The sequence below is a fragment of the Lichenostomus cassidix genome, chromosome 7, assembly GCF_008360975.1.
Source record: "Lichenostomus cassidix isolate B80296 chromosome 7, HeHo_3.0, whole genome shotgun sequence".
In the NCBI taxonomy this organism is placed as follows: Eukaryota; Metazoa; Chordata; class Aves; order Passeriformes; family Meliphagidae; genus Lichenostomus; species Lichenostomus cassidix.
This window is the reverse complement of record NC_139488.1, coordinates 37,641,144-37,656,305: the sequence shown is the minus strand read 5'-3', so window position 1 is coordinate 37,656,305 and position 15,162 is coordinate 37,641,144. Positions and strand designations below refer to the sequence as shown.

The window sequence follows — 15,162 nt, the reverse complement described above, 5'->3', positions numbered from 1 at the left end:
TAAAGTGGCTCTACAATTCCTTGTATACATTGAAATAAAATGCAAATGTGGAATGACCAAAGACTTTATTGATAAGATTTTAAGAGATGCCATTATTTCATGCATGAGAAGCACTTAATATTATTTTGACTATCTAAAAAGCTTCATTGAAACTAAGATTAAATTCTGTAGTATTGTGTTTATGCACAGAGTTACTTCCAGTTTTCAGCAAACGTTTGACTGTGAACTTTGTCTGCATCTGGGATGGTTTGAAAAGATTAAAGATATATCTTCTTTTCAGTTATGTTGTTGCTAGTGAAATGTATTGAACAAGCACACAATTTGAACTTTTTTTTCCATGCATAGTATTCACCTCTCATTTTCTGTTACATCTTTGTCCTGTGATAATGATAAGATGTAGTAGTATGATTTTATCCTGAAATAAATTTGGTGTGACAGTATATTTGGTAATTGCAGGATGATGGGGACCAGACAGCAAGTGTTGAAGAGCTAGAGAAACAGATTGAAAAACTGACAAAGGTGAGAGATCATTAGTCTTTGTTCTGCTACAAATTTGATCACTGGATGTCATGACTTACTGTATTAAACATAATTTTCAATGGTCCAACTTACTATAAATTGAAGTAAGTATCAGCCCTTGTTTTGTGAAAATATGAATGATGGTCCTATTCATGATGGCTGAATTGTGAGTTCAGTCTGGTGGCACTAAGTGGATGTCACTCAAAAGGCCGTTAATAATAGTTGATAATATATTTGCACTTCTGAGAATAGAAAGTAATGTAATTTTTATCCAGATCTACTTGATATACTCTTCTTTGTAGATCTTAGAAAGCGATGAGAAATTTTGTATCTGAGAAGCAATGGCTTCAATTTTACAATAGATTGTGGTTCTCATGCCCTCCTTTCCCCACTGGTTTCTGCAGCTGTGCTCCAAGCCAATACAGAGCTGTCTGGGCTTCACATTTTGGAAGCAGCAGCAATGGAATAGGAAGAGAAGCATAAATGAGAAAGATGGAATGCTGCAATTAGGGGTACTCAGGACCCATGTTTTTATTGTTCCTATTAGAAAATTTGTCATTTAAGGCTTCATGTTTTGATTTCTCTCATGTTCCAAATTGCAGTAAATTAGCTCTCCGGGATTCCACCTGACTCCTAGCAGTGTTAGTTGAGCAGAACAAGAACTGAATAAATAAACTGAAGTTCTTGTTGGCCCCCCTCAAAGCACTCTGTTATGTTCAAGGACAGAATTCATTTTTGTGAATTGTTATTCTTTTATGAATTATTAAAATACCTCATCAGTCGCCCATCGGCAGCTGCACTATCAGCTATCTTCAGGTCTCTATTTACCACTTGCTGATGCTGTATAATTGTTGGGATTTCAGCTGTTGTCATGCAGTGAAATCTTTCATCCACTGCTTTTTGAGAGTCAGGGTTAAAAAGACAGGGTTCACCATTGCAGTGTTTTATTAGAGGAAGACTGATAAACTTAGGCTGGGCCAGGGTGTGCTTTAACAGATTGTTTTTAAAGGAAGCTCTGTAAGTAAAATCACCAAGGCAGCAATTGTGAGTAGAATATCACATAACACACAGACACACCACTATCCCAAATCTCTGAGTGCCTCCTTGTCTGACTCTTGAACTTCTGTTCAGTCTGGCAGCTGGATGTTTCCTGTTATGATGTTTTTCACCCCACTGATCTATAATGCTCTTCCTTTCTTAAACAGCAACAAAGCCAGTACAGAAAGAAGTTATTTGAAGCTTCTCACTGTTTGCGTTCAATGATGTTTGGTCAGGATCGTTACAGGCGCCGGTACTGGATTCTGCCCCAGTGTGGTGGTATTTTTGTAGAAGGCATGGAAAGTGGTGAAGGTAAGAGCCATAAATGCATGGTGACACACAAGGCACACAAGGCCAAGTCATGCTGCCCATCTCATGAGGCACTGACTTTGTGCAGCAAGGTCTTAACCCTCAACCAGATGCTGAACAGGCTGCTGTCAATAGGCCTCTCTACTCATGTAGTTCTCTGATATCTCTTTCTGGTTGTGAAAGATCAGGTAATACCTTTCAAAATGAGGATCAGTATTTTGGAAGTTTCCAGTTGTTATACTTCTACATGTTATGCTTTTTTGTATTTACTTACTTGCAAAGTTTTTTGATGCCTTTCTCTATGGCTGTGACCTCTGTATGAAAATTAGGAGGACCATACAATGCAGAAAAAAATTTTCATCTCCAGTTGTCAGATTTTCTGAAAATGCACAGGCTGTTCTGTGCATGAAGATATTGTAGATGTCTGCAAAAATATGACAATTATTTTCATGCAGTGAAGTATCTTGTTTTCCAATCAACCACATGATTCAGTGTCCATCTTCTATCATTTGATCTGTCTTTAACCAGCAATTGCTGAAATTACTTCGCTAAAACTCAAATGTGATTTTGGGGTTTTGATGGTTGTATTTTAACTGTGGTTGAATTTTTCACACACTTTAAATTGGATAGATGCAGAAATTCTATATTAATCTGACTTTTTTGTTGATATTAGAATTTTTAAACATAAACCTTCATTTTGGCCACAGAAAAATATTTCTAATTTTCATATAGATGAACCAAAACATCATTACTCACATATTTCCCCTCAAAAAAAGAAAAAAAAAACCAAACCAAAAAAACCCAGTCTGATGCCCATTGGGATTGCATGATCTCACGAGAATTACATCATTTTAGAGAGCTGTTTAAAAGAGCATAGTAGGAAACTTGAGCCTGGTTTTGGCCCCAAAAATAAGCCACAGAACTTCTCCTAAATGTAACTTGATCATCAAGTTATCTTTCTAAAATGGGTAGCACAAAAAGTACTTTTTCTGTGTCTCCTGCTCCACATTAACTTGTGCTCTATGTTAGGACCTGTTTTGCACTTGAGTAGCTGCATACAGAATGCTGTTTGCATTTCTTTCATTTCCTGTATTTTATTTTATTTTATTTTAACCAGATGAATCCCCAAATGCTTTGGAAATGATACATGAAGAAAATAATTGACATACACCTACCTGTCTTAATATAGTAAAAAAACCCACACAAACAAACCCACATAAAAGTTTTAGCCAAGAGCTGTAGGGCCAACCTCTAGTTTTTAATATGTTCTCTTAATGAAAGTTTAATCTGCCTAAAAAGCAAACCAGACTTGTTCTTAAATTCTCACCTACCTTTTCTTCCCCTCAGGTCTTAGTTTGCCCTCTTTCTGTAAATTCTACAGTTCATCTATTTCTAATTCCTTTACCTAAACCTTGGAAATAAGTGACATAAAGTGTTGAATGATCTGTCCTTTTAGACAATACTTTTCCATCCCTTTTGTGTAGGCATTTTAGTGCTTATGCGGATAATTAAATTGTTTTCTTCTTGATACAGACCATAACTGTGAACACATTTTGAAGTTTCTTTGTAGAAATTACAGTTTTTCAGGAGCAAGTAAATATTTGTAGATGGCCATGAACCGTAAACCATGTGTTTGTTTGTGACTACAATATCTGATGAACATAAAATAAGGAGTTGGATTTTCTGCCTCCTTCCCCTTATGCTAACAGCTCTCTATTTAAAAGTGTTTATACTTTTAAAGACTTTTTGTCTGAGTTGGCAGTCAGTTTAAGGGTAGAAGAGAAATGTTTAAGACTAGTAGTGCAAAGAAGACAAAAAAAATGCTTTTTCTTTTCATACAAGGTAGATCTTCAGATCTTTTGCACCTCTTATGTTTAAAGAAATTTGGTTTTTTAATCAGCTTCTGCTTGCTGTACTTTAAATTGCTTAGATGTTACGCTGTCTGCTTAGTTGTATAGAGAGTTTCAATCATCATGTTGGGTGGCTCTTGGAAGAGTATTAAACTTCTCAGAATGCTGACGTTGTTTCACAGTCAAAGTTACTAATTATTTGTATTGAAAGAGGTAAGATGTTTAATGTTATTTCAGTATTTGGGGAATATTTGATTTTGCAACAGGAATTTTGGTTCTCCATAGCTGCCTGTTTAATGAAAAGATCAACTGCAAAAATAAACTTAAAGCTGTAAACATTGTACTTCCTTGGTATCACCAGAAGAGCTTTTTGATGAGGCCTGGGGAGTCCTGCAAAAAGAAAGCTGGCACAAATTTGTCCTTTTGAGAAGCTTGGCACTGGCAAACTGCTTCAGATGTGTGAATTGTGTAGCATGTTAGCCATGTTGATTTTAAGTCGAGGCGTTTAGTAGTGTTTAAATCTGTATGCCTAGAAACTTGTTTTCTTCTGCAGTGCTCTCTAAAGTGAGAAGGAATTTCATAAACAACAGCAACAGTAGCAAAGACATTGGAATCTAACGTGTTGAAACAAAAATGAAGTAATTTTTACTTTAAACTACAATTATAAAAACTTAGTAAAATAGTTGATCTGTTAATCTATGCTTCTTGTGCATTTTTAGGTTTAGAAGAAATTGCAAAAGAAAAAGAGAAGTTAAAAAACGAGGAAAGTATGCATATTAAGGAAGAAGAATTTGAAACAGAAGAAAAATTACATTGTTTAGCTACAACTCACTGTGAGCAAAAGGAAAATCTGAAAGAAAAGGACAGCACTAACCTGTTTTTACAAAAGCCTGGGTCATTTTCAAAATTAAGTAAACTGTTAGAGGTAGCAAAAATGCCACCTGAGTCTGACACTGTGTCCCCAAAACCTAATGGCAGTGCAGCAAATGGCTGCACATTATCTTACCCAAGTAACTCAAAAAACTCTCTCTGCAGTTTGCAGCCCCCTGCATCACAAGGCTCCATCGAGAAGTCTGATTCTAATAATCTTTTCAGTCCTAATGCAAGTGGGACAGGAAAGTTTTACAGTTCTCCGCTAATTCCAAATGATCAGTTATTAAAGACTCTTACTGAGAAGAGCAGGCAGTGGTTCAGCCTGTTACCGCGGGTGCCCTGTGATGACACCTCGGTGACCCATGTGGACACACCAGCTACTGCAGCTCCACTCACTCCTCAGTCACATCCACCATCAAAGTCACCTTCACCTGTTCCATCTCCTCTTCTGGGCTCCACCTCTGCACAGAGTCCCATGGGATTAAGTCCTTTTGCATTGTCACCACTACAGGTAAATAAACTAATTTTTGAATAGTTTGAATTTGCAGTGCTTATTTGGGCAGGATATCTGTTTAGACAAATTATTTCACAGACCTGCGATCATTATATCTTCATTTCCTTTTTTTTATCTGTTTCTAAATGTTAATAGCTAACTACAGAAGTTTTGTAGTACACCAGTGTATGATATTTTGTACATGTATGTTGGTAATTTAATTTGGCTTTTAGGGTGTTGGCCACTGGTATTAAATGAAAAGCAAGTAAATAAAAGCTAGTTTTTGGAAGTGTAACACACGACACCCTACCTTTAAAAGGTATTGGTTTTTGGCATTAACCAGGCCCTCATAAGAAGCATTACGTGTCAGTGTTTCATTAGTTTTCCTGACAATAATTGAAGTACTGAGTAAAGGCCTCCTTTGTGTTTTGATTATTGTTTGACAAATAGCATCCCAGTCATAATTCAGGTTTCTTGGTGATAGTCTAATGCTAGTTGTGCTTTTTAGCAGATGAAGACTGGACTACCTATAATGGGACTTCAGTTTTGTGGATGGCCTACAGGAGTTCTTACTTCAAATGTTCCATTTTCATCTCCTTTACCTGCTCTTGGATCAGGATTGGGATTATCAGAAGTGAATGGTAACTCACTCTTGGCATCTAGTGTTCCTGCAAGTAAAAGTGAATCACCAGCACTGCAGACTGAAAAAATAGCTTCTGCCCCTTCTACAGCAGCTGAAGCAGCCAAGCCCGTAGATTATCCTAACCCAAAGCCTATACCAGAAGGTGAGTGTAATACAACAATAAGATGGTAATTTCTGCAGTGCTACTATGATGCTACAATTTTTTTTTTCCGTAATTTGCCTGTTAATTTTCTAATGATTGTATGTGATCACATTAAAAAAAAAAAAGTCTGCCAAGTGTTTATATGCTTGTCTTGATTTAGAAATGCAGTATGGGTGGTGGAGGATTACTGAGCCAGAGGACCTAAAATCTTTGCTTAAAGTGCTGCATCTCAGGGGAATAAGAGAAAAGGCCTTACAAAAGCAATTACAGAAACACATGGATTATATCACTCTGGCCTGCATCAAAAACAAGGATGGTATGTAGTTGATGTTTATGTTACACATGGTGTTGGGGCACCAGAAAACTGGCATAGAACTCTCTGAGATGTGATTGGTGGGGGAGGAACAGTAATGGCTGGAGAAAAAAGGTGAAGGTCTCCTTATCTATCGTTGCCATTTCACCAGCCTTGTTCTGGAAAGTTACTGGCTTGGAGCAAAGTTATTTGATATAAATTGTTCTAGTTGTATAAGTAACCTTCTTAAGCTCTCCTTAGTTGTATAAGTAACCTTCTGAAGCTCTTTCCATCTCTGTAGCACTCAGCCTCTCCTTCACGTTCTTGCCTTTAAATTGCAAGTTTGAAAGCATGCAGAATTTGTTGTCCATATTGTGTATTTTAAGAATAGTACTACAGTTCTTCAGCATTTGACTGGAGTGATGGGTAAATCAGCTTGAATTTGCCAGTGCAATTGTAATGCTAATTAAAATAATAAAAATGTGATTCTCAAATACAGTTGCAATTATTGATATCAGTGAAAATGAAGATAACCAGGTAACTCGGAATGTGGTGGAAAACTGGTCAGTAGAAGAACAAGCTATGGAGATGGATCTTGCTATTCTTCAGCAAGTGGAAGATCTAGAGAGGAGAGTTGCATCAGCTAGTTTACAAGTTAAGGTAAAACCAACTTTCAATAAAATGTCTCTTTAAAATAGGTGGTAAGAATTTAAATCAGATGGCAGTCCTTGTTTGTTGGTAAGTACCTTCTTATTCCATCCTAATTGCCTACAAATAAAACAAATACACTGCACAGTATCATGGAGATTTGTGTTTGAAACATTTTATTGCAGTTCAGTCTTCAGCTGAAGATGCTCAGAATGGCAGTTCCTGGAGAGTGTTATCCTACAATGCAGTTTCATGCACATTTTGTTAACCTTCTCTGAATGCAAGGATTGTATTTCATACAGACTTCTTAACTCTTGGGAGTTCTGCCTGGTTTGTGTGATTGTTGCTGTAAATGCTTTCAGAAATGCCTACAAGTGCATCAGCATAATTTGCTTGAGTATTGTAGAGCCATGGAGAACATGTGATGTTCTCACCCTCATGGGTATGAGTGTGATAGAGTTAAGAATTCTCTGGATTTTGGAATTTTTCCAAGGTAGGTGTAAGGTTATAAAATTGCATATGTTTGATTATAGTATAGGTGAAGTGTTTGGGATCTGGATTTTGGCATGAAATGGATGTTACTTTCCTGTGACCAGTTGATACTGTCTCCTGAGCCTGCTGAATAGGTAAACCTGTTCTGATGTTTCAACCAGTAGAACAGGATACTTCACAAGGGGATAAAAATGCAGACTGTTGCAGAGAGGTCCCTTCAGAAAGTCTGGTAATGCTTGTATTTCTTGATTAATTATTTTAGTTCTCTGGATATTTTTGAAAATGTTTCTACAGATGGATTACAAGTAACCCACGATCTACTGGAAACAGCACTTCAATTACATAGTTTGATTCCATAAAACAGTTCCTCTGTTTACACACTGAGTTAACAGCAACCAATAAATGCACAAACCTTTCTATTGACATAGGGTTGGCTGTGTCCTGAACCTGCATCAGAGAGAGACGACTTGGTATATCGTGAACATAAGTCAATTACTAGATTGCACAAGAAGCACGATGGAGATTGTGCTGGAGGCGGAGAAGGCAATGCCAGCTCTCTAGAGCGAAGGAGTGACAACCCTCTAGATATAGCTGTAACCAGGCTTGCTGACTTGGAGCGGAACATAGAGCGAAGGTATCTGAAGAGCCCCTTAAGTACCACCATTCAGATCAAACTGGATAATGTGGGCACAGTTACTGTCCCTGCTCCTGCACCATCTATTAGTGGTGATGGTGACGGGTAGGTTATTGAGATTAACTTGAAAAATTATTGTGCTTCTTTGCTAATTGGAGCCTATTTTCTTATTGCCTGTTATCTATGTACTTTCTTGTATGTCTGTGATCCATATGGATCATGTTATTCTGCATGGTGCTTTGTAAAGATTTTTTTTGTTATGTTTGTTAATAATCTTGCAAAGTTATCTTACATTTAACTGGTTGTGACTAAGCTTTGAGGCACGTAGCCACAGTCTGTGCACTACATGAAATTTAGTTGCTTAAACCTTATACTTACTGGCTGTGTACGTTTTGTCATTGCTTGGCTTTCAGTGTGATAATGATTGTTCCACATTTAAACATGAGCAATCACAGGTGTGACCTGCTTAATTTCCCTGTATTTTAATGCAGAACTGAAGAGGATATTGCTCCAGGGCTAAGAGTGTGGAGAAGGGCGTTGTCAGAAGCACGCAGTGCTGCCCAGGTAGCTCTGTGTATTCAGCAGTTACAGAAATCAATAGCATGGGAAAAATCCATTATGAAAGTTGTAAGTATCTAAACTGTTTTTGCTATATCCTATTTTTGCACTTTTGATATTTTAAGTTGCCATGGTGAATAATGCATTTCTTATTGCTTCACGTAAAACCTCACACAGTTAAACTGTACATTGTGCACAGTTGAATAAGCCTAATGGAAAAGATTGTCCTTTGCTTGCCAAATTCAGCATCATGAACTTCCTCAGATAAAAAGTCCTTGTAAATGGCTATGTTATTTAACATAGTAATTACTCTTTGGTGATGACATTGAGGTAAAAGAGAGTAATTTCTTGCCCATCTGATGAAAGATACTCTGTCTGATGAAGTGCTTCTAACCTCACCCTTGACATAAGATTTATGGAGGTTCAACATTACATATTGTTAATTAAAGAATTCATTTTTCAGAAAGTTGAGATGCTCCAAATTTGTGGCTTCTTTGCATGCAGAATTCTCCCAACTGAACATACAAATTAGGCAAGTGTGTGAGCAGACAGGTTGAAATAGCTGTTTCCTTGTACACTTAGCAAGTCAATCTGTGTTCACTGCATATACAAGAAAAAGCATGCAAAGGGGATGTATCAAAATTTGCACGGACCTCTGAACCTCAAATTTCTCCAAACAAAACCTATTACTACAGCAGTAGTGATTATGATGTGATGAAGTATGACCAGTGTTGTGTAGTGGGTGGCAAAAATGATTCTTCAATTTGTCATCCTTTTCCTAATTTTTTAATTTCTGTCTGTCCTATACAGATTCTAATTCTAATACATCTGGACAATAAAAGGATGCTTTAAATAAAAGCTGTAATGTCAGGCTATACTTTTGAGTTTATATAGCTGTTTGTTTAAAGCATCTTTATCACAAAAAGCATATGAATTTGGTAGGAGCATGTGAAAAAGGCATTGGAATGTTTCAAGATGTAGTAATTTATTATTCAGATATTTTTAAGTTAATGTGAATTTTAGGAAGTGCAGGGATCATTTGTTTCACTGAATTTGTTTATGGTGCCCCTTGGATAAGATCCTTACCAATTATTATCTGGAAATACTCTTTTATATTATATAAAAAAAATACAAATTTTCTTTATTAAGTAGCAACATATATATGCAGTGTGGTCATAAATGAAGAGATTTCTGAGATAGTATGTTTGGGCCAAGAGGTTTTGATAGGTATACATTTACTTCTCAGAGACATTAATGAATTATAAAAAGTGCTCATCATTTTCTGTGCTGTAGGGACACCTGTCCTACAATAAATTAATTGCTTTTCCAACATGTTCTCCAAATATAGCCTTTAAATTAGTTTGTTACATGCTCCATATATTCTTCTATGGATATGGTCATTAGCAGATTGTGATTGGAGTAAAATGAAAGTAATTTTCAGACTGAATTTGTGTGTTTGAAGGAGAAGGGTAATTCAGCAACCATTTATGTGCTTCAAATTTTAAAAATTGGATTTAAACCATTTTTCGTTAATTACAGTACTGCCAAATTTGTCGAAAGGGAGATAATGAGGAACTGCTGCTCCTTTGTGATGGTTGTGATAAAGGCTGTCACACCTACTGCCACAGACCCAAGATCAGCACCATCCCTGATGGGGACTGGTTCTGTCCTGCCTGCATAGCAAAGGTAACACTCCTGTCAAGATGAAGGGACTGGAGCAAGTGACCTGTTTGTTATATGTGGTAGAGTTACAGGTCTACCAGTGCTTTTTTTTCAATGAAAATAATGGTCTGTGTGGTTTAGGGGGAGCTCCCATTAAATGATGAGATGAATAGTTTTATTTAACTTATATTTTAGTGGCAGTAAAGTCTACAGTTTTATTTATTCTAAACTGGGGGCTTTTTAATTTAAGTAGGTACAGAATTTTCATGCTAATTCAATACCGTAATTTTTAATTTTTCTTTTAGAATTTATTCAGTGTTTGTCTTTTAAATTTCATCATTACATGTTGACTGACCAATGTCTCAGATTCTGTTTTAAAAGAAAAAGCAGAGAAAATAATTAGTAAATATTTTTATTTTAGTGTGTTCGTGTCAGTCATTTAGGAAGAGACAAATGTTTGTCCAAAATTATGCCAGCCTGGTTTGTTAGGAGGTACTGTTTTACCAATCTGAACATCAAGTGCTTTTGTATTGTCACAAGTTGGGAACCTAAGTCACTGGTACCAGGAATTTCTCCAGCCTTATTTGCCATCAGAGAACAGCAAAAAGTGAATAATCTCTAATATTAAATATTTCATTTGTTTTGGTGCTTCTGTTTCTGATCTTCATTGCTGTCTGTCAGTGATAACAGAGGTTTCTGCAATTTCTAGGTTATTACTTATTTCAGTTCTCTCTATTGTAGGCAAGCGGTCAAGCTCTAAAGATAAAAAAACTTCAAATTAAAGGGAAAAAAGGTAATGAACAAAAGAGAAGCAGGAAAGTAGCAGGAGAAACAGAGGATGAAGACGCTGCATCTACAAGCACTGCCTTAAAAAGAGGAAAAACAGACCCTAAAAAAAGAAAAATGGATGAAAATGTTTCTGTAAGCCAGTTAAAACAAGAAAATTGCACTGCTGTTAAGAAACCTAAGAGAGATGACTCCAAGGACTTGGCTATATGCAGGTAAAGTGTCAGATGCTAAATTTAGGGATAAGTCTTGTTGAAGCAAGTAGTACTTGATTCTTTCTGTTCTGGGGAGCAGGAATGCTATTCTTTGTCCTATGTATGTATATATGCACATCGTGTGTGTGTGTGTGTGTGTACACACAAATGTGTGCATGCTGGGAGAATTCTTCTTTCAAGACTGGGAAGAATGAGCTCCATGAGCAGTGACACTGACACCTTTCTCAAGGGTATCCAGGCTAATTATCCACTATGTCCAAAGGGTGTTGCATTATGGAGGGGTCCACAGGAATCATCTGCTCTGGTAGCATTGCTGCTCTCAAAAGAGATGTAGTTTAGCCTTGTCACAGTTTGGAAAGTCAGTATTAGCACCTGATTTACATTGAGGATCAAAGTTGCAGGACCATGTTTTCTTTTGGAATGGTGATCATTAGAATTTAGTCTTACATAAGTTGCCTGGAGAGAACCTAATGTGATTTTAGTTACTCAGTTGTCTGTCTCTATATGTCTTGCACAGAGCACAGAATAAAGTGCTTTCCTTTTGTAAAGTGAATAGTTTGGCAGTTCGTGAGCAGTTTATGTAACAGTGAAAACACTCTGTGAATGTATGAACAGTTAAAAAGTACTAATTTGAAAACTTATTTTATTCAGCATGATTCTCTCAGAATTGGAAACTCATGAAGATGCCTGGCCTTTCTTACTTCCTGTAAACTTGAAACTTGTTCCTGGTTATAAGAAAGTTATTAAAAAACCTATGGACTTTTCTACCATTAGAGACAAGCTAAGTAGTGGGCAGTAAGTAAACTTATTGTGAATTTTACTTTAGGTGTTAAAAATATTTAAACAGTAAAATACAGTAAATTTTTAAAATTAGCTAAACTATATTGATCTATCTGCTTGGACACTTTTGTGATTATTTTTACAGTCAAAATAAAAATTTTTAATTGTATGCTTTTATCTTTGCCATATCCAAGTGAAATAGCATGTTGGATGGGAGAACCTGTGGAACTGGCTGAAAAACAATAAAACTGCCAAGTCAAATGCACCAAAACAATCAACGGGAAAGCTTTTTTCCTCATGTTTTTTCATGGAGGCATCTTAGTGTTATTGTGTGTCAGAGAGAAACAACTGTGTGGGCTTTAAGCTAATGGAGTCCCTGTAAATGATGGGCCTGTGGAGTGAATTGGCAGCTCTGTTGTGGGCAACACTCCAGTAAGGGTGGTTAATAATTTTATAGTCCTACAATTAGACTGCACAGCTTTTTAGAAGAGAAGACCACACTATATACCTCTGCTCACCTTCCCTCCTTGCTAATATCCCTTTGCACTTATGAATCTGTAAAGATTGACCCTCTGCAGTGTCTGTCAGCTTCACATGGAGCAGGTTTTGTAGGATAACACAAGGAGCTTTTTAACTTCTTCAGGCTTTTTCTCACATGAATATGAGAATTAAATGCTTCCCACATGCTCATATCAGTAGACTTGTAACTTTCATTCTTATTTTTAATAATTCTTGTGAATGTTGGAACACTCTTGGGGCCATTCATGGGTATGTTCTGGGTAATAAAGAGTTAGCAAAAACAGTGTTACAGGATTAGGTGGGCAGCCTTTATTTTGTACCCATTTGTTTATCTTTTACATAAATTTGGCTCTGTTGAGCACTTTGAAAGGACCCTGAGCCCAAGAATAGATGCGTAAAAGGAATATAGCCTTAGTATTTTAACTAGAAAACTGGTGAAGAGAAGGAGGAATTAGTTTTTAAAAAGTTTGTTTTCCAGTTCAGAAATTCTACCTTACCAAATTTTCGAGGAAAATAATAAATACACTGATGAGAGAGTGTTTCCTTTCACTGATGTTCATTTCCTTGTTAGAAATTCTAATTTAAATTCTTATTTAAATATTTTCTCATGTAGTCGAACTATTTTTCTTCTTTGATTCTCCACGTTCCAAAAATCATTCACTTTTTTCCTCTTTCAGGTACCCTAATCTTGAAGCATTTTCACTGGATGTCAGGCTTGTTTTTGACAACTGTGAAACTTTCAATGAAGATGATTCTGACATAGGCAGGGCTGGCCACAACATGAGGAAGTATTTTGAAAAAAAATGGACAGAGATTTTCAAAGTGAGCTGAAGCTTCTAGAATTCTCTTTCTTTTTCTTTTTTTTTTTCCATTAAATGAGGACTGATAAGACCAGCAATGTGAACTATATTTACATGGAACTGCAAGACACATACGTAACTAATTTTTCCTTTAAAGTATCACGAAGTTGTGATACTAGTTTTAAAGGCTTCACTCCTACAGCAACCATGGCCCCTTGGTTATTGGTTTGTGTGTTTTAACAAACTAATTTAGGTAGAACAGGGAAGCACACCCAAAGAATTTCAAAGAAAGGGGTGTTATAGTGCAATAGCAATTTATCAAAACGCACTGAATATCAACCACCAGAGCTCTACAGGGAAATGGTTCTCTTTTCCCTTTCAATAAATATCTATTTTTCATTTTTTTTACTTTGTAGTTTATTTTTTAGTGAATGTATTTAATTTTATGAATTATTTATGATTATACAGCATTCAGAATCTTCGTTTTCTGTGAAAAGGAAGAACTAGAAAATTGCTTTAAATGTTGAAAATACAACAAGGAATGTTTTAAAATATAAAACAAAGCCAAGTAAAACTGTTTACACTGACGTGCTGTGAAGGCACTAAAAATTAAACTTTACTGTAGAGTTACAAGTACGTTTATATATATGTTGCTGCATCACTTGTGTAGTTAAATTGTATTCCAAGACAGTGAAGAAAAATTGAGACATGTATATACTGTTCATTATTGTTTATATTAAGTCTTGTTTTAAATATGTATGATGTGTACATATTGTTTGCAGACATTATTGTTTATGCCTTAGGAGGACGGTAGCATTTTATTTTAGTCTTAAGGTAATTATAGCTCTATGGCTTGTACAGTAATTATCCTCTACCAACACTGTGGAGTCTCCTTAATCTTGGTAGTGCCTGCCTTTAAAACAGGGTGTAGGGGATAGTAGTTTTCCATTTTTCTATTTTGTTATATAATTTCAAGCCACCACGGCCTCAAATTCAAGTATAATCATTTGTATCCATGTGGAAGAAAATTGTGACAATTTCCTACGCACACAGTATTTTTTCATAGAAACATTTCCCTCCATTTGCCTTGCCACAGAATAACAGAAGACATTTGTAACCACTGTGTTTTATCTACTGTGTGTTGTGGTGGCTTGTTGGGGCAGATATAGATCAGAATTTTTTTTGTACTAATGTAAGAGTACTTGAAGTTTTATTTAAAAGAAATGTTGTGGAAAGGTAGCATTCTTTTTCTTTTCCTTTTTTAGGAGTGTTATTTTTCACTAGTGTGTGTGGCACGGATACAATAAAAGACTGTTTTGCAAACCAGATTTTCTTGGCAATTTTAATACTTCAGGTCCTGTGTATACAGGTTTTTTTGTTTGGGTTTGGTTGTTGGTTTGTTTTGGTTTTTTTTTTGTGGGGGGTTTTTTGTTTGGCTGGTTTTTTCTGTTTGGTTGGTTTTTGGTTTTTTTTGGTTTTGTTTTTTTGAGATAATGTCTTGGGAGTCTTGCATTTAACATTCAGTTTTCCTTAAGATACATCTAATTCTTCTGGGCTTTTAATGGTAGTTCAAAAGGATGCAATTGCGAAGCAGAGAGCAGTTCCCTGCCTGTAAATAACTGAGGGTGCCTTGGAGCTGGTGCTGCCAGGCTGATCATTGTCCTTAGACATGAAAATGCACGCCATGGATCATGTTTCTGAAAACCGCTATCCCCTTGAGGTTTTGTCCCTTTTTTGGCCTGTAGAAGCACCTTAGTCATAATCCTTGTTCTGACTGGAGAAAATACAGGAATTGCAAACAGATATTGTGGAACCACAATACCGCTAGCTCTCTCACAAAGTAATGTTGGGAGGGGTGTTGGTTTTTGCTTTTAAACTGGGCCTGCCATGTTTGAGTCTCAGTGCCTAT

At 36.3% G+C, this 15,162-nt stretch overlaps 1 protein-coding gene across 16 annotated transcripts in view; it reads left to right on the top strand.

Annotated features, from left to right (window-relative positions):
* Positions 1-14,579, top strand: part of BAZ2B (bromodomain adjacent to zinc finger domain 2B) — a 118,913-nt gene extending 104,334 nt beyond the window's left edge. For 13 of the 16 annotated variants that reach the window (XM_085067263.1, XM_085067256.1, XM_085067261.1 and 10 more), the window contains 12 exons: positions 457-519; positions 1,725-1,869; positions 4,436-5,100; positions 5,591-5,867; positions 6,028-6,183; positions 6,659-6,819; positions 7,728-8,038; positions 8,425-8,560; positions 10,031-10,177; positions 10,895-11,154; positions 11,806-11,949; positions 13,131-14,579. In XM_085067263.1, the coding sequence (XP_084923389.1) occupies positions 457-519; positions 1,725-1,869; positions 4,436-5,100; positions 5,591-5,867; positions 6,028-6,183; positions 6,659-6,819; positions 7,728-8,038; positions 8,425-8,560; positions 10,031-10,177; positions 10,895-11,154; positions 11,806-11,949; positions 13,131-13,284 (2,619 nt within the window). In that variant the 3' untranslated portion in view covers positions 13,285-14,579. The remainder of the gene's footprint in view (positions 1-456; positions 520-1,724; positions 1,870-4,435; positions 5,101-5,590; positions 5,868-6,027; positions 6,184-6,658; positions 6,820-7,727; positions 8,039-8,424; positions 8,561-10,030; positions 10,178-10,894; positions 11,155-11,805; positions 11,950-13,130) is intronic. The other 3 variants (XM_085067262.1, XM_085067254.1, XM_085067260.1) reach the window with 3 other exon arrangements.
* Positions 14,580-15,162: the final 583 nt, after the last annotated feature.